At 40.2% G+C, this 20468-nt stretch overlaps 1 protein-coding gene across 1 annotated transcript in view; it reads right to left on the reverse strand.

The window, feature by feature from the left end:
- The window catches only part of Ptpn2 (protein tyrosine phosphatase non-receptor type 2), a 52547-nt gene that overhangs the window by 7442 nt on the left and 24637 nt on the right, over window positions 1-20468 (reverse strand). The window contains exons 2-3 of the mRNA XM_008842630.2: window positions 19221-19311; window positions 642-742 (exon numbers count right to left, since the gene is read on the reverse strand). Coding sequence (XP_008840852.1) covers window positions 642-742; window positions 19221-19311 — 192 coding nt within the window. The remainder of the gene's footprint in view (window positions 1-641; window positions 743-19220; window positions 19312-20468) is intronic.

Raw genomic sequence — 20468 nt, forward strand, 5'->3', positions numbered from 1 at the left:
GTTTACTAATCTCTTTATATTTTTTTTAGAAAAACAAAATAAGACCTCAAAATGAGAAGAAATTATGATACACCCGGGGGGGGGGGGGGGCTGCTGGTGTGCACAGAGCCTTCAGGGCAGAATGTCAAAGACAATCATCCAGTAGGGGCTTTGGCCTGTCCCCTTGGGCAACTGGTGTCTGTGACCTTACTAGGCCCTGCAGATAGTCAGACCCTATCCACAGCACAGCTGCACTGGCTGAAAATATATCTGAAAGGATATAGAAGGATAGAGCTTTTAAGGGAGGCCCCATGCATCACGAGTTAGAGGATGAGCAATTCAAGTCACTAAGAAAGCAGTAACAAAGGCTTCCTGTTCCAAACAGTGCAAGGAAGCTAACCTGCCTTAGGAGAAGTGTACCAAGCCATTTCAGAAGAATTTCCTTTACAGAACATATGAACAATAAAAACAACTTTACTTTTAACCACATATTTTTTCTCAAAGCCTCAAAACTATAGTACTTACAATTCATTTCATAACCAGAAAAAATTGATAGCATGTTGTTTGCAAAAGTCAACGTATATTTTAAGCTATGTTTTTAAGCATAACAACAGTCACAAAACTCCATTTTTCAGGCATCTGCTCAGTACCACACTACTTGCCTGTGTTAAGATGTAACTTCTTTGTGCCTCTTCTATGTCAACTAAGCTGGCATTAATATAATCATTTTCAGTATTCTGCAGTTTAACACGACTGTGATCATCTGAAAACAGAGAATGATAAATTTTAACTGTCATTTCAACTTTATCATTCCTTTTTGCTTAATGTTAATGTCCTAAGGTATTTACAGATATAGGAGAAAAAATAAATTAGTACCATAGAAGAGTTGAGTTGAAACAAACCCTAAATTACTCCCTATTTAAAAAATATTGTGTGTATGGGGTTCTTTGTGACAGGGTTCTCTGAGCCCTAGCTAGCCTGGAACTCCCTATGTAGACCATGCTAGCCTCAATGTCACAGAGATTCATCTGCCTCAGCCTCCCCCAAGTGCTGGGATTAACCACTACATCTGGCTCCTATTTTTCATAAGGAGTCAAAACATAACTTTGGCATAGAGGTCTTGGAAAGAAGTGCTTCTGTTTGTACTTTATCAGTTACAACAGCCTGAAAAACTGACCAGTGTGGAACACAATACAATGAATAAAGCTACTTAGCTTCCTAGAAATAAAAGATCATTTCCATTATCAGTGCCTAGGAACTGAACTGTCCATGTGCAAAAAGATAATTGACCCCAACCAGATGAGACTAGATTCCATTTCCTTCATTTCTTGGTAGGTATGTGTCCAACTATATTTAAATTTTGTTTCGTTTTTGTTTTGGGACAAGGTTTCTCTGTAGCCCCAGCTGGCCTAGAACTATGTAGACTAGAATGGTCTCTATCTCATGGAGATCCTTCTACCTCTGCCTCCCAAGTACTAAGATTAAAGGCATGCACCACCCCACTTGGCCCCTGTATTTAGAACATTAAATTCTTTTAAAGATCACAAAAAAAAACTTCATTACTTAAGACTGCATTAATAGGTTATACACCTTTGTGTGTGTGTGTGTGTGTGTGTGTGTGTGAGACAGGCTCTCTCTGTAGCCCCAGCTGCCCAGCTGTCCTGGAACTCACTATGTAGACCAGGCTGGCCTTGAACTCACAAGAGATCCGCCTGCCTCTGCCTCCCAAATGCTGGGATTAAAGGTGTGCACCACCACGCCTGGCCAGGTTATGTACATTTGAAAAATAAGAGGGCGGAGAGATGGCTCAGTGGTCAAGAATACCGGCTGTTCTTACAGAAGACCTGGGTTCGAATCCCAGCACCCACATGGCAGCTAACAACTGTTCATAACTCCAGTTCCAGGGGATCCTCTTCTGTCCTCCGCGGGCACTGCAAGACATGGGCGCACTTACCAAAATGCAGGCAATACACGCATACACATAAAGTAAAAAAAACAAAAAACTAAAAAACCCTCAGGGGCTAGAGAGATGGCTCAGAGGTTAAGAGGGGCTACAGAGATGGCTCAGAGGTTAAGAGAGGCTAGAGAGATGGCTCAGAGGTTAAGAGAGGCTAGAGAGATGGCTCAGAGGTTAAGAGCACTGGCTACTCTTGCAGAGGACCTGGGTTTCCTTCCCAGCACCCAACATGAGGACTAATAACTGTCTGTAACTCCAGTTCTAGGGTATCCTATGCCCTCTTGTGGTCTCTGTGAGCACTGCACACATGTGGTGTGTTTACACATATGCAGGCAAAACACGTATAAAATAAAGCTCGCAGATTTAGAATTCATACTAATTTAAGTATCTGAAATGCAAAACCTAACTTTGTGTCATTTAGATGAGAAAGGAAGAAAAAAAAAACATAAGAAACACTTAGGCATTCATCACCAAGATTAACTTTAATTCAGATTCCTAAACATAAAAAACATCACAAGCATAAAACTAACAAACTTCAGAGAATACATTCTATTATACCCTATTTTTCTCAAGGAAATCTACCCTAAATATCCACATCAAAAAAAAGCTGGGTGTGGTGGCACATGCCTTTGATGCCAGCACTTGGGAGGCAGAGGCAGAGGCAGGCGGATCTCTGTGAGTTCAAGGCCAGCCTGGTCTACACAGTAGTGAGTTCCAGGCCGGCTGGGGTTACAGGGAGACTCTTATCTTTAAAAAAAAAAAAGAAAGAAAAGAAAAAAGATAGTGTCTCATGTAGATTGGTCCTAACTGGATATGTAGCTGAGAATCTGAACTGATTCTTCTGCTTCTAACTCCCAAGTGCTAGTATTACAGGTTGGGGCCACTTTCAAACTAAAAAACCCCCTCTGTATCCTATTATCTCCTTATGAAAATAAAAATGTTAAGAGGCTTTAGTTTCACACATCAGTTTATCCATGATGTTTCTGCTGGACTGAATCCAAGGCCTCTGTAAATATTACATGTCATTTGTCAATAGGAAAAACAAAGCTCTTGTTATAGTAAATCACATATACTAGTGTTCTGGGAAAGATGATGTCAGCAAGCACTTTTTTTAAAACAGTTTAATCACTCTTTAACTGTTATATTATACAAAATGGTAGACAGATAGCTACCTTATTAACAAAATAAGAATAAAATAAGAATGCATGCTTTTAGAAAGTATCACAACTGCCCAAATCCAGATTCCACTAAAATATCTTGTCAAAGGAATGCATTTATTCATGTTGCAATCACAGAAAGACTACAAACCAAAAGGCTACTCACATATTATTGCACAACTGAATACAGCCTTTTGGCCAGCATGCAACCCAGAAGGTTAGGCTCCACAGGGTGCTGGGAATTCCGCTTATCCTGCATAATGCCTTCCCAGATCCTGGCAGAGCCAAGCAGATACACTTGGAAAAAGACTTTAAGCAGTTTAACAGTATTTGAAAAGATTTCCTACTCTTGGAATTCAGTTATTTGCCTTCAGTCTTTAACATCTACACTACATGGTACCCCCCCCCAAACTTTAGAAACACAATAATCACACACAAACACTAAAAGCACAGTGGGTCAATGGATACTATCTGAAAGCCACCAAAAAGTCCTGTATATACACAGGGCTCTGCTTCTTTGTCTAACAATAATTTACCTAGTTAGTAAAAGTAAAGGGATACTGAACATTTACTAGGGCTTAAAAAGTAAGTTTTAAAATTTTGTTAGATGACCATAAAAAATACAATTTAAGAAAACTCTACATCTCTTTAAAATTAGTTACAGTTGGTGGCTGAACTTGTATTTTCTTATCAAACTGTCAGATACATAGCTATAATCACTATTTTAGCTCTTTATTAAGATTTACTTCAAGCAGAGCATAGTGGCACTAGCCTTTAATCCCAGCACTTGGGAGGCAGATGGATCTCTCTGAGTCCAGGATCACCTGGTCTACAAAGTGAGGCCAGCTAGAACTACAGTATGAGACTGTGTAAAAATTGAGGGTGAGGGGGAGAGGGAGAGGGAGAAGGGGAGGGTGAGGGAGGAACAAATCAATAAAAGAAGGGCTGGACAAAGTGGAAGTGTAACCTGCAAGAAAGGGCTGTGAACAACTAACTTCGAAGAAGAAAACCAACAGCTTCGGATCACTGAGAAAAAGAGAAATCCCTAGTTGACATTCCTAAGCAGTGTTTAAGAGAAATAGAAATTCAGAGTGAAAATCCCTTTCCTTTCCAAGAAACCAGGTGTATCCTAACCCAAAATCATGTACAAAGGAAAGGGAGTCAGCCCTTACTTTGGCACAACTGAGTTTAAGAATTATAGATCACTGACACTCTAATGAGACGTGACTTCTCTGGCATCCAGCTCAGATGTGTTGTGTAAGATGGATGGGGTTTTTCACTTACAAACACAAAGTCAGGGATGGTAGGGTGAGGGTGGAGAAAGGAAGTGTGAATATAATAAAAATTCACCATATGAAATCTTCAAATCTATAAAACTCTCAACCTTTAAAAAAAAAAAAAAAAAGCAGGGCTGGAGAGATGGCTCAGTGGTTAAGTGCTCTTGTAAAGGACCCAGGTTTAGTTCCCAGCACCCACACGGAGGCTAACAATTGTAACTCCAATTCCAGGGGGATCAGATGTCCTCTTCTAACCTCTGCAGGGATTGTGTGCATGTGGTATACTTACATGCAGACAAAACATTCATATACATAAAATTTTTAAAAAAATTTTTTAATGAAAAAAATTAAAAGCATATATACACCTTTTGATTCAGAAGAAGAATCTAAAGAAAAATATAGGCAGTGTCTGGTGTTAACTGAAACACATCACCTTAAAACATCTAAAAAGATCGTACATATGTACATTTCAGGAAGTGAAACTATGAAAGCCTTCTTATGAGAAACTGTGACTTTACAACGTACAATACTCAGCAAAGATAAAGGACCCTGCCTCTTCACCTACTAGTGATCACTTAACATATGATCAGTTTGAATAATCAGTGAGAGTAGATGCAGATTCCCTGACAATCAGCAGTGTCAAACACCTCCTTTCCCATTACTGTAAGTCATCCCCAAACTTGTAAACTGGTCATTAAAAAATTTTTTAAGTTTATTTTTATTTCTCTATTTATGTGTATATGTGTGCCTGTGGAGGCCAGAAGAGGGAGTCAGATTCCTGGAGCTGAAGTTACAGGGAAGTTGTAAGCCACCAGAAGTGAGTGCTTTCCCAGCAACTGAACTTGGTCCTTCTCAAAGAGAAGCATTTTAACCGCTCAGTCATCTTTCCAGACCCTGAACTATTTATTTCAAAGGAAACCTTTGACTTCTCAATTAGAAAAAAGCAGAAAGTTAAATGCTGTCTTTGTCCATAGTTTATTCTGCTCAGAAATCTCTAAAGTGAGATGATCAAAATGACAAGAGTTCTACACTCTTGACTCCCAAAGTCTACAGTACTTGACCAACATTCTATGGCTATGGTTATTTCTCTGACCTATCTTTTAAAGGATGCAGTAAAGGGAAAGAAAGGAAGATAGTACTAACTATATTGTATGAAATACCACAAAAGGCAATGAAACCACACTTCCCTAGGAAATCTTGTCAGTATCTAATAGAACCACTAGCAGCACTATGACTATTTTTTCCCCTGTAGGTTACTATCTGTTCTTAATTCTTGTCACTGAGTGAAGAAATTCAATGTCTAACAGAGGTTTAACTTATAAACTGGATAAACGTTAAGTCAGCCAACTTCTAATGAAGTCTCTGCCTCCCACCCACTAACAGTGTTTTCTGAGAAATGGTTTCATCTCTCAAGAAATGACTTGCTCTGTTTGTGGCCTGAGCTGACAATACAGAGAAGCTTCCTCTTTCAACACTCCTAATAAACTAAAAACCAAAAAAGCCCTTTAAGTCTCACCCAATTTATCATTATTGTAAAGGCCTCTCCTATAGGAATTTTACTTGTCAAACATAACGGAGAAGCTTATCATAGCAGAAACCAATAATGAACTTACAAATTGCACAAAGAGAAGACCAATTCTATTAGTACAGCATTTACAGCTAACTTTTTTCTCCTTGGATTTCCTATTCTCAACCACAAGTAAACAATGCTTTCAAATACTTATGTCGTACTTCCCTGATAAGAACTCAAAGCATTTTATGGATAGATCAACATCATTCAACTCTAAAAGTAAACCATCACAATATTAATGTGAATTTTCTTTCATGAGAAATGAGCCCAAAACAAAGCTAGAACTAAAATCCAAGTCACTATTTTAATATAAAAAAATACAAATTTTAGTATACTTCAAAGTACTTACATATCAGGCTGCTGAGATGGCTCAATAGGTTAAGGCAATTGCTGCCAAGCATGATGACATGAGTTCAATCCTGAGGATCCACATGGTAGGAAAGAACCCATTCCTACAAGCTGTTCTCTGACCTGCACATGCATGTTATAGTACATGCATGCCGCCTCCCTCCATAAATAAAATTAATGTAATTGTATGAAAAGTACTGGGGCTGGAGAGATGGCTCAGCAATTAAGAGCACTGGCTGCTCTTGCCGCAAACTCAAGTTCAGTTCCCATCACCCACATGACAGCTAACAGTCTGTAACTCCAGTTCCAGGAGATGTCACCTTCTTCTGACCTCCTTGGGTATTGCATACATAGGTACACTTACATGCAGGCAAAACACTCTACATCAATTAAAAAAAAAAAAAGAGTACTAACATTTCAACTGTTTACAGTACAAAAAAAAACCCCTCTATTTGCTGACTAGCTTCTCACTGATCATATAATCAACTAGAACTACTATGGAACACTATATTTTATGTTGATGATATGTGAGGCACTGTATGACTCTATTATACTACGTTAACCACCTCAATTCTCACAACTTAATGAAGTAGATATCATCCTCATTTTGTGGACACTGAGCAGTTGCACCATCTGTTTTTTGAGACTAAGGGGATTTGAACCTAGGTATTGTGAAATGTAAGAGACTACATATTTCTTACATGACACTGCTTCTTTTCGTACAACCAAGTGGATGTCTTTACCATTCTTTCCATACACCCTACACTTTTCCTGGCATCACTTTTTACACTGTTCATGACCTCAAATTCGATGCTCACGGCTTATATTAATTCCCCTTCCTTGAAAATGCTGCCTCAACTTAACCTCTCAAGACAGCCTCCGTGATGGAACCTTGTGCATGATCTGTGCTCTGCATACGGATGTGTGTATAATCTTTTAGGACAGTGTCATGTTATGTGCTGTCCCAGGCTGGTCTTGAACTTCTGCCTCCACCTCTAGAGTAAAGAGATTACAATTTTGTGCTACCACACTTGGTTCCGCTCTTTACATTTAATATTTTTAGCATTCATGTACATTTTTCAGTCATGTTAGCGTATTTTAATAGACAGTCAACAGGAACATAGACAAGGCATTATTTCCTTAAAGCTTTTTAAATCAGGAAAAAAAATTATTAAGTAGAAATTCTAAGCACTATACTTTATTGCATTAAATACTGTGGGAAAAGCTGGCCCAGCTGATGCCTCAGTAAACCAGGGAAGACAAGCAGGCTTATGCTAACTAGGCGAGGAAGGAAAGGGAAAAATTCCAAAAGGATGATCCAGACTGAAGAATAGAAGAAAATGATGTATCATGAAGGAATGGAAAATTAATAAGGGCTCAGGAGCTGGTAGGCAGATGAGAGGTCCTCAAACATGTTTAGGGCACACTATAAAGGGCATGTGGGTTATGCTATAAAACAGGCAACGAACAGGACCTTGATGGTGTTCTTTAAAGGACTAGTATGAGCACATCTGATTTTCAAGAAATAATTCCCAGTAGCATAGAGGATAGACAGAAATGAGGAAGACAATTTCACACAGTAATTCACTGTGTGTTTAATCTAGAGGTGATAAGGCCTGAACCCTTTAGCAATGGCAGTGAGACTACAAAGAGATACTAATCAAGTAAAGGAGAAAAAGAGTAACCTAGTTTCTGAGATACATTATTAGTGCCCTGCTGATTTAGACATCAGAAATAACAGCCAAGTCAGTAGAATTTCGGGGTCTGTTTTCTTGGCTGTGAGATGGAATAGCTTAGGACCCAAGGGAATTATACAGAATAGTTCACTGTTAATAGACCTTTAAGAAATTCCAATCATCGTTCTGACCAGATTCGAACTGTAGAGAACTGGGGAAGGCTCAAGTTAAAGAGGCTCCTTGCCATTGTGTTCAATAATGGCACCCTAATTCCATGTACTAATTATGAGGAAATATGATCTAACTGTGGCATCAAGGATGAGGCAGCCTCACTACTCTGACCGAGAGTTCAGATGCTTGCTTTGGATTATAGCTCGATGAGTAGAGTGTTGGCCTAGCACACCAAAGTACCCAAGTTTCATTCCCCAAACCCTCCCAACCCAGGGTTGGGGTATACAGGCCTGCCATCCCAACAGGAGAATTAGAAGTTCAAAATCATCCCAGCCTCAGTCAACTCTTGGCCCACCTGACCAAGATGATACCCAATCTCAAATTCAGTATAGATGTTTATATTAAGCAAAACAATCACGCCCAGCTTTTACTTTAGTACTGGGTTCTTCTACAGCCACATACTTGCAATTACATCCTATATTTGGTAGGCTGCTGAAATTTAAAAAAAAAAAAAAAAGGAGGAGCTAGACAGGTGGCTCAGCTGTTAGAAGCACTGGCTGCTCTTACAGAGGATCTGGGTTTGGTTCCCAGCACCTACATGGCAGCTATCAAGGGTCCAAATCTCCAGTTCCAGGGGAATCCAATGCCCTCTTCTGACCGCCATGGGCACTGCATGACACGGGTGTACTTATATACATGCAGGCAGTACACTTACACACATAAAATAAAATTTTTTTTTAAAAAAAGAAAAGGAAGCCAGGTGTGGTGGCACATGCCTTTAGTCCCAGCACTTGGGAGGCAGAGGCAGGCGGATCTCTGTGAGTTCGAGGCCAGTCTGGTCTACATAGTGAGTTCCAGGACAGCTGGGGCTCCAGAGAGACAAAAAAAAAAAAAAAAAAGCGTATATGTTTTAAAACTACACAAACATGCATAAACATAATTTCATGGCCCATGAAAAGAGATGACAGTACGTGGAAGAACTGATGCTGCTTCCTTTTTTTTTTTTTTGAGACAGGGTCTGTAGCCCCACCTGCCCTTGAACTCAGAGAGCCACGTGCCTCTGCCTTCCGAGAGCAGGGATCAAAGGTATGAGCCACCACGCCAGGCCTGATGCTCCCTTTTATACTGCATAGTCAACTGAGGTTTCTACCTGTATACCAAATAATGAAGATTTCAAAATCTGACAGTAATCTCCAATACCATAAAAAGTTCCCAAAGTGATCTATTTCTGTCTTTTCAACAAAGTTCTCGCTCATCTCTTCTACACTATTTCACAGTTAGTTAACTGAGGCAATTGAGACATCGCAGGAATCAAGACAAGATCATTTATGATCTTGTATTTTGATTTGCCAATCTGGTTACACTGGTTTAAGCGTTAGTGCCCAAATGATGGGGGTAGTGGGGGTATAACAATCACATAAGTGGGCTGGAGAGATGGCTCAGCGATTAAGAACACTGGTTGTTCTTGTAGAAGACCCAGGTTCAAATCCCAGCACCCACATGGCAGCTAACAACTGTCTGTAACTTCAGTTCAAGTGGATCCAACAGCCTCTTCTGACCTCCACGGGCATTGCACAATATGGGTGCACTTACCTACAAGCAAGCAATACACGCATACACATAAAATAAAAATAATAATAAATAAAATATTTTAAAAAAAAGAATCATGTAAGTCTATGCTTAAAAGCATATCAACTTTGAGGTCTGCTGAATCCAAATCTAGAAAAAGAAGAGTGGGACCTTGAATTTTCTTTGAAAATTCTTTTTCCAGCACCCTTTGTTTGATGAGTAAGCTACCATTCATTCTCAAGAGCCAGCCCTGACTCCCAAGGCAGACCTGAGCTCAGCCACACTGGTGTATCTCACGCTATCCGAAACACAAATCTCTGCCTCACTGTACTGCACATTACCAGAGGGTGGGGAGTATATGTTCTCAGGGGGCATACATAAAGCTGATTTTGAACAAACGCTTTCTGAATCAAACCAACAACTGTTGAATTTCTACCATATACGAAAACACCATGGCCACAAGTCTCTCTACAGGATGAGAAGACCATTCAGAGGAAGTGGTTAATAAGTCAGTATTTTCAGGAAGAGGACTGCCACTGAAAGGAATCAGAGGAGAGGAAGGATATTTTTAAAAGGGAATGACATATACGAAGATGCTGCTATTTTAAAGACGAGTCAAACTGGGAGCACGCCAGGTTAATTCAGTTTTACTAAAACAATAATTTGTAGGAAACCAGCTAGAAAAAAAAAAATTTTGGAGAGGTATATAAAGGGCAAATCTCCAAAAGCCCTGGAATGACAATTATAACTAGAGGCTCTAGAAAACAACTTGGATACCGTGAAAATGAATTAAAGCAAGAAAAGAATGGAAATATAGAGATCACTGTAGAAGTTACTGCAATAACTTACAAAAAAAAGGCATAAAAGGCTGAACCAAGCTAGTACATACGCAGAAGAAAACATTTGAAAACACAGAAACAAGAATTACAACTATTTAATTACTAATTAGATGTGGGAGATGAATAAGGAGTCTGTTTCCAGTTTTTGAAAATATGTAAATTGTGGTACCAGTTATGAATAGGAGGAGTAAAGCAACATGGAGAACAATGCACCACTGGACTGTGTTAAGGAAGACTACCAGCACACTGTCTAGACAAACTCAATCTGAGGTAGACAACTTGCATAAATTTGTAGCTAAAACCTGGACTGCAGTTAAGATTTAGAGTCATAAACATACAGATGGTAAGTGAACCCCTAGACGATGAGCTCATTCATTCATACAAGTGCTAGAGTGAGAAGGACAGAAGAAAGAAAAAGATCCCTACAAAAAAGAAAGACAAACTGAGAAAGAAAGAAACCATAAAAGTGGGTGAACAGACCTAACGGGAAAAAAGTGTTTGAGAAGGAAGATAGTCAATGATCTTACAAGACACAGAAGGGTAAGAGAAGAAACCAATGGACACTCTTTCATTGCATTTGAAAGTTTGAAAGCTAAATTGAAAGCTCCCACTTCAATCATTTCAGTGGGAGCCAGAGGCAGGTGGATCTCTGATCCGAGGCCAGCCTGGTCTACACACGGGGTTCCAAGCCAGCAGGGGCTAACAAGGAGAACCTGTCTCAAATTCCCTTCCCCTCCAAAACCAAAAAACAACAAAATTCCCCCCAAAAGTCTGAGTGGGTAGGTTGGGCAAAGACAAAGAGGAGAATATATCTTTTTAAACCTGGTGTGTACGTGTAGATATCCATGTAGGCAGTAAAGCAGGGATGGGAATGGATGCAAAGGCAAACATTAGTGCATTTATGTAATAAATAAAGGAGAAAGTGGAGGGAAAGAAGTTGAAGAGAAGAATGGTGCCAACACGGTAAGATCCGTGAGGAGGAAGAAATGAGGTGCAAAGGACTAGCCTAGGAGTGTTGCAGTAAAGGCTCTACTCCTGGGACTTCAGGACAGGATGTGTACAAATGGAGGTTAGTTTCCAGGTCATAGAACATAAACTGCAGTGTTAGCTTGATTATAAACTTTTTTTCTCTGTTCTTCAGACACTGACAAGGTGGGTATGTTTAAGGGAAAGGAATTAATGAGGGCAAGAAGGGAGGCAGAAAAACAACACTAAGTCAGCTGACATGGAGCACAGTAAAAGCATACTCATTATCCCAAAGGTTAAAAAAACAAAATAGGGGCTTTACAAGTTGGAGAATTCAAGGTCAAAAGAGATTTTTTTTTTTCTTTTTTTGGTCTTTTTGAAGCAGGGTCTCCCCGTAGCCCCAGCTGTTCTGGAACTCACTGTGTAGACCAGGATGGCCTCAAACTCACAGAGATCTGCCTCCCGAGTGCTGGGATTAAAGGCATGCACCACCACGCCTGGCTCCAAAAGAGATCTTTTTTAAAGATACAGCAACTAGGTATTTATGAAGTAATTGGTTAGGGAAAGATATGGCAACATTTTAGTAAATGAAGTCAAAGAACTAAAGACCTTGGTAAAATGAAAGAGGACAAAGAAGTAAAAGAGAGTGCTGTCACTCAGAAAGTAACCTTCAAGGCAGCAGAGTTTATGATCTCAAGGTTGAAAGCTGGGCATGGTGGCACAGGCCTGTAACCCTAGCACTTAGGAGGCTGAGGCAGGAGATAAACAAGCTGGAGAACAGCATGGGTTACAGCCAGCCCATGTCTCAAAACAATCTGTTGCTCACACCCTTCTTTTTTTCCCGGACAAAGATTACTGAAGATCAAAGTAGTGAAAACTGAAGAGGTCTAGGAATTCTAAGACTAATATTTTATGATATTTACCCAGAGTTGTGAGGTCACACAGAATGAATAAAGATGGCAGTGAGGAGAAGAAGGGGTGACAACAAAGATGGTACAAGTAACTATGAAGTCAGGAAAGGAGAGAGCTGTAGAGGGACAGGATGAGTCTTTGTAGAGGTTATTTTATTTTCAGGCTGAGAAGTCCTGGCTGAGACTAGGAAACTCTGTGTTACAGGAAGCAAGAATGATGAGCATCCTCCACCTGAGACCAAGAGATGATTTACTCATGAGGGGTCTAGGCTCAGATCAAGGCAAAGAGGGAGAGCACCCAAGGGTTTCTCCCACAACAATGCAGCAATGAAGAACACTGAAGTGCTGGCAGGAAGGGAAGCACAGGGCCAGAAAAAAATACAAAGCAGCATCTTCCTTGAGCAAGTGATGTGTATTCCTAAAGTAAGGCCCTCATAAGGCTAACCATTACTTTCCACTGAGAAGGTACATAGGAAGATCTTGTGAATGAAGGCAGAAAGAGGGCTGACAAGCACTTTTTTCCACCCAGCTCTACCACTGTGTTGTATCTCGGCCCTTGACAAGCACTTTTTTTTTTTTTTTGGTCTTTTTGAGACAGGGTCTCCCTGTAGCCCCAGCTGGCCTGCATTCACTATGGAGACCAGGCTGGCCTTGAACTCACAGAGATCCGCCTGCCTCTGCCTCCCAAGTGCTGGGATTAAAGGCGTGCACCACCACGCCCAGCAACAAGCACATTTTAAACAGGTTTCCTTGCAGCCTTCAAGTACAGATGTTCAACAACCAATCAGATAGAGATATATGTGTAAACATTAACAGACAAATCACATATGTATAATTTAAGCAATTTGCAATAATTTAAGCAACAAGTGTCTTACAGAAGGTACAAATACCAACTTTGAAAATTTCTTCATTTAAATCAGTTTGCTAAAACTAATAAAAGGACTCAATATGTTTTAACATAGACAAGGACTGCAATTATGGAAATACATAAAAATTAAAGCCCTCCTGTGGGTGTACACCTGTAGTTCCAGCACTTGTAAGGAACCCAAGTTAAGTCCTCCCTAGGCTAAACTGCAAGACCCTGCCTCAAAGATAACAGGCAAAAAAAATTAATGATAACACCAGGGTTAGGGAATGAGGACAAAAGCAAGGAAGCTGTGATCAAAGAAGGGTAGAATGGATAAACTGTCCCAATAGTCTATCCAAACTGTGACAGTAAAAACAAGAATCCACATCCAATAAATATTACACATGCCACAAATAAGTGCCTGTGGAACACTAATCAGGAACGTGGGTGGACTGTATCAAGCCAATTCTGACACTGTTCTGAAGGTCTGCAGCTTGTCACCATCGAAGGAAAGTGGACAAGGATGAGACTGCTAGAAATATTGCCTTTAAAACTTAATTAAAGAGCTACTCTTTTGCTCAGTGATTCTCAACCAGGAGGTAACAGGACACCTAAGTGTGACAATTACTGCCCAAATCTTTATTCCCTGAACATACACCTTCACTCTTGCCATTGTGAGCCCACAGGCTTCAGAGGAAACCTGCTATAACTTCAACTGTAGTGTGAAAAAACTCTCCTATGACTAACTTATCTTTACAAACAATTCCAACTGGTAAGAAAAAAAAAAAAGCAGCTAAGAGAAGAGTATTTTTTTCTTTTCTTTTTTTTGGGGGGGGGATCTTTTTGAGACAGGGTCTCCCTATAGCCCTGGCTAGCCTGGAACTCACAGAGATTCACCTGCCTCTGCCTCCTGAGCGCTGTGATTAAAAGTGTGCACCACCACATCCGGCTGAGTATTTTTCTCAAAGTAATCTATAATGAAGATGAAATTTTTTAAAAAATATTTTATTTCCTATTTTTATTTTATGTGTGTGTATTGCCTACATGTAGGTAAGTGCACCTGTGTTGTGTAATGCCCACAGAGGACAGAAGAGGCTGTTGGATTCCCTGGAACTGGAGTTATGGACAGTTGTTAGCTGCCATGTGGGTGCTAGGATTTGAACCCGGGTCTTCTGCAAGAACAGTCAGTGTTCTTAACCACTGAGCCATCTCTAAAGCTCTGGAGATGAAATATTTTAAGAGAGTGCTTCTCATTTGATTTAACCAACATGATCAATACACGTCATGGAAACGTGGTCAATATAAAGAAAAACATTCTGTTAATATAAGAATACAAGAATAAAATTCCCTCCCCCTGGTAATTCATGGATTTTCAGTGGTATATCCAGACTCTAAATATCTCACCTATAACCAAGGAATAAAATGATTATAAAGTTGCACAAGCTTTTGCCTTAAATGGAGTAATTTAGTCTATAAAGGAATGATTAGCAAACCAGAAGCAGCATACCCTGGTCAACTAAGGTAAAGGAGCAGAAATAAACTAGAAGATGTCCAACTTGATTTCTGTAACGTCCCTACTAACAATATGTCAGTGTAGGAAGGCAGTCTAATTTAATGTCTAAGTAAATTATATCAATAGAATAAAAAGTAAAATAACCTCATGATGAACACATTTAACTCCTGATAGTGTAACTACTTAGAAAATTGTGTGGGGGCTGGAAAGATGACTCAGCAGTTAAGAGCACTGGCTGCTCTTCCAGAGGACCTAGGTTCAGTTTCCAGCACCCACATGGTGGCTAACTACTATCGAGGACTCCAACTCCAGGGGATCCAATGTCCTCTTCTGGCCTCCATGGGCATGGTAGGCACAGGTGCATTTATATACAAGCAGACTAAACACTCTTCACCTCTTGCCTCCAAACTGCTGGGAATAAAGGGCATGCATGTGCCACCACACCTGGCCTTATTTTCTTTAAAAAAAAAAAAAATATATATATATTTTTTGGAGACACGGTCTAACTATGTAGACCACGCTATATAGACTAGGTTCACCTCCAACACAGAGATCTTCCTGCCTCTGCTTTTGTACCAAGATTTAAGGCATGTGCCACCATGCCTGGCCTAGAATATGTGATCTTTTTTTTTTCCCAAAAAAATATTTTGATATTTTTATTTTATGTTTATGCATGTATTGCCTGCATGTAAGTAAGCGCACCTGTGTCGTGCAATGCCCATGGAGGATAGAAGAAGCTGTTGGATCCCCCTGGAACTGGAGTTATGGACAGTTGTTAGCTGCCATGTGGGTGCTGGGATTCAAACCAGGTCTTCTGCAAGAACAGTGTTCTTAACCGCTGAGCCATCTCTCCAGCCCTGAGTATGTGATCTTATTTTTTTTTTAATTTGTTTTTATTTTATGTGTTTGAGTGTATTGCCTGCATGTATGTAAGTGCACCCATGTCATGCAGTACCTGGGAGGACAGAAGACAATGTTGGATCCCCTGGAACTGGAGTTACGGACAGCTGTTAGCCACCATGTGGGTGCTGGGATTCCAACCTGGATCTTCTGCAAGAACAAGCAGCGCTCTTAACCACCGAGCCATCTCTCCAGACCCCAGAATATGTGATCTTTAAAAACTGCTTTTTGAATTGGTGGTATGTTTCATTTAAAAACTAACTGGGAGGGCCAGGCATGGTGGCGCACGCCTTTAATCCCAGCACTTGGGAGGCAGAGGCAGGCGGATCTCTGTGAGCTCAAGGCCAGCAGGACAGCTGGGGCTACAGGGAGACCCTGTCTCAAAAAGACTGGGGGGAAAAAAAAAAGAGTGCTTCTCTGGCTGTTCTTGCAGAGGACCCCAGCTTGGATTTCAGCACTCATGTTGGACAGTTCACAACCACTTCTAACTCTACTCTAGGGAATCTGATTCCCACTTCTGGCCTCCAAGGACACTCACACACACATGATACCTACACATAAATAAAAATAAGTCTTTTTTACAAAGGCAAAAAACAAAACAAACTATACCAATCAATATCTTAAGAACAGTTACAAAGGTCATGGAATAGTAGAAGAAGGAAATAATATGAAGATATTATATACACACATATAGTGATTAAAATTACTTCGGTATAGGACTTGGAGCAATTGAGCTGGAAGTGACCTGGAAGCGTCTCCCTGAAGACTAGCTCTCATAGTATCAGAAGATACTATGTAAGCTGCCAAGGGAGAAAACCAATCAATGATCCTACCCAGCTGTAAAGTCTGCAAACTACAACACTGACCAGACCAGCAAACTGTTGGTACAGTAGTGGCATTTTGATCTCTGGGGCAATTAATAGCTGTCTAATTGGACTTCAGGCTGGCTCAAGAGAAGGGAAATCATGCATGGTATTACAAACATAGCCAAGTACACGAGTGATGAGGTCACAGACCCTAGAGGAGAACCTACCTCTGTCACTTTCCTAGACCAAAGTAATTTTTTACTATATCCTTATAATTACCAACATGTGTACTTTCCACCATTCACCAAAGCAGCTCTTTTTTTTTTTTTTTTGCAACTGATAGATATTTCAAAGTTCTACAACTGGTCAAACACTGAGAGTAAGTGACTATGAAGTGCCCAGCCCTAACTGACACATCCACAATGCAACCTCTTCACCTACGACTGAGAGAACATAGAGGAAGAAGGAGCTGAAAGAGAATGTAAGAGCCAGAGAGACAAGACACCTGCTGCTAGTTAATACATTCTAGACACAATAGGGAAGCTGTATTCACTCATGAAATCTTCATAGTATAACAGTCCAACAAGATCTGCATGACAAAACCAGCTGACACACCAATTTGGATAGGGTAAATTCCATGGGCCCTCACCTCAAAATAAAGAGCTACAAGCAATCAATGGATGCTGAAGGAGGGAGAATCAGTTTTCTCCAGGGACTAGCTAGCTACCTGAGAGCCCTAAATACAGGCACACATGAGCAACACTAAATAGACTCAGTGCATTTTGTGTGTGTTTGAGTGTATCAACGTATGGAATGTTTGTATATGTAACAATTTAATAAAGAGGACAAAAAATTGAGAGGGAATGTGGGGGGAAATGGGAGGAGTTAGTAGGGGAGTAGAAAGGATGGAAATAATGCAAAAACAATCCTCATGTATAAAAATTCTCAAAACTTAAAAATTTAAAATTAAATTAAGGGGCTGGAGAGATGGCTCAGCAGTTAAGAACACTGGTTGTTCTTGCAGAAGACCCAGATTCAAATCCCAGCACCTACATGGCAGCTAACAACTGTCTGTAACTCCAGTTCCAGGGGATCAGACAGCCTCTTCTGTCCTCAGCGGGCATTGCACGACACGGTTGCACTTACCTACAATGCAGGCAATACACTCATACACATAAAATAAAAAAATAAAACTATTTAAATTAAAAAAATAAAATTACTTTAAGAAATATAAAGTATAAGCTGGAGAGATGACTCCACTTGCTGCTCTTTCAGAGAACCGGAGTTCAGTTCACAGCACCCATGTCAGTGGCTCATAGCCACCTATAACTCCAGTTCCAGGGGATGTGACATACTCTTTTCCAGCCTCCAAAGGTACCTGCATCCACATGCACATACACATACACATAAACAGTAAAATAAATGTTTAAAAATAAGAAAGAAATTAATAGGAAATACACAAAAATAATGGTAACTGTATTCTGATGGATGAAATGACTATGAGTAATTATTCTTCCTTCTACTATATTATGCCTTAAAAGGGGCTAGAGATGGCTCAGTGATTAAAAGTGTGCACTGCTCCTGCAGAGGACCCAGGTTCCATTCCCAGGACCCACATCTGGTAGCTCACAAGCTCACAACAGCCTCTAACTTCAACTCCAGGGGGGATCCAATGCCCCTTCCTTTCATGAGCACTGCACTCAAATGTACATACTCACACATAGAAATACATAATTAAAAATAAAAATAGACAATTTTAAAAGTATATATGCACACACACACCAATTCCAGCACATATGAGGCAGAGGCAAGCAGATACAGACCAGTCTGGCCAACATAGCAAATTCCAGGCTAGCTAGGGCTACATAATAAGACCCTGTCTCAAAAAAGAAACCCAAAGGAAAAAAAAAAACAAAATCTCCCCAGCAACCAAAGAGGGATGGGGAGATGGCTCTGTAGGTAACGTTCTTGCTATGCAACTGTCAGGAATGGAGATCAGATTATCCCTAGAACATCCCAACTGTAATCCTATCACACATGGAGCAGAGACAGGGAGCAAGCTGGCTAGCCAGACTAATTAAAATGGAGACCTCTACAATCAGCAAAAGACCCTCAGTATGTGAAGTGAGGAGCAATCAAGGAAGATACCTGATGTCAACCTCAGTCTTACACACACTTACACGCGCACACACACACACACACACACACAGAGTTAGGTGTAGTGGCTGACACCTGTAATCCCAACATTCCAGAGGTTGATGCAGGAGGATTGCTGCAACTATAATGTCAGCCTGGGCTACATGGTGAGTTTCAGAACAGCCTGGGCTACACAGTGAGACTGTCTCAAACAAACGAAAAAAATGTATTATGGGGGCTGGAGAGATGGCTCAGCAGTTAAGAGCACTGACTGCTCTTGCAGAGGACCTGGGTTCGATTCCCAGCAGCCACAAGGTGGCTACGAACCATCCTTAACTCCAGTTCCAGGGGAATCCGACGCCCTCTTCTGACCTCCACGGCACTTCATGACACGGATGCACTCACATACATGCAGGCAATACACTCATGCACATAAAATAAAAAAAAAATTAAAAAAATATTTTTAAAATGTATTATGTATAGTTTTTAAAATTGCTATACTAATCAATCTACCCCAAATCCTCTTTTCCACTGTATCTTGTCTCCTAAAACAAACCAAAAAACATACACATGCAGCACATAAACCCACAGTACTTACATGGGCTTACATCTCTGTATCTGTTTCGATTTCTGTTTTCTGGAAACTTGGCCACTCTATGAGGATAGTCATGGGACTCATTTCGAATTTCCTTAAAAATAACAAAAATACATTTTAATATCCCTCTTAAATTTTATACAGAAACATATTCTCCCAGCCAGAATAGAATAAAATTTATTAAGCACGTATGCTACGTCAAGACAAAGCACTGTCTATGTCATCTCAACTCTCATAACACTAATGGAACCAATTCTCTTACCCACTTTATTTTTAGTGTATGAGTGTTTAATTTGAATGTATATTAGTTCACTATCTGTATGTCATGCCTGCGGAGGCCAGAAGATGACATTGGATCCCCGGGAACTGAAGTTATAGATGTGTTTTAGCCACCATGTGGGTGCTCGGAACTGAACCCAGATCTTCTGCAAGAACAGCCAGTGCTCTTAACTGCTGAGCCATCTCTCCAGCATTCTTCCCCATTTTACACATGAGGGATGACACACTTTAACAAATTAAATAATTTGCTAAAAATCAAGCATCTAGTAAGTGGCAGCCCAGGACCAAATCAAGGTACTTCAGACACTGAAGTCTGTGCTCTTTATCTACTCACTGCTTATTATCATTCTACTAAAAACCTACAAACAAGCAGGAAAACTCTTTATGTAGCAGAATTAATGCAACAGAGTAATCTGACACATCACATTTAAATTCTGAGTCAAACTCTCTTACTAAATTTTAGAGGTTCTATTTTAAAATTCTTATGTATTTCTTCACTTACAGGCCACATATTTGTTACTTCTGAGCAGAAACACACACACACACACACACACACACACACACACACACACACACTCAGAAGGGAGTAGGGATTAAGTTCAGTGGTCAATTGGTTTCTAAAGCCATAAATGGTTAGTAACATCAGGTAGACTCACTTCAGGACCCTTAAGGTTCTCTGTACTCCAAAGGATATCTGTACTAGCAGTAGGCTACTCGGGTATTCAGCATGTCCAATATTATCCACTGAATGAAACATTATGTCAATATGTCATCAGGTCAAACAAAACCCCATCCCTCCAAAATAACCAGAAAAGCATGCTACCATGAAAATGTAGTGTTTGTTAATGCTACTAAAAGAGAACACATTAAAAAAATTAAAATTAGCTAATAAATCTTAGACATTTAACATAAACTACTGATTTCTGGATGAATAGCCTTTCTGCGGGTTTTGCAAACATCCATAAGCCTTAG

The sequence above is a fragment of the Nannospalax galili genome, unplaced genomic scaffold (assembly GCF_000622305.1).
Source record: "Nannospalax galili isolate Female #2095 unplaced genomic scaffold, S.galili_v1.0 scaffold700, whole genome shotgun sequence".
NCBI classification, from domain to species: domain Eukaryota; kingdom Metazoa; phylum Chordata; class Mammalia; order Rodentia; family Spalacidae; genus Nannospalax; species Nannospalax galili.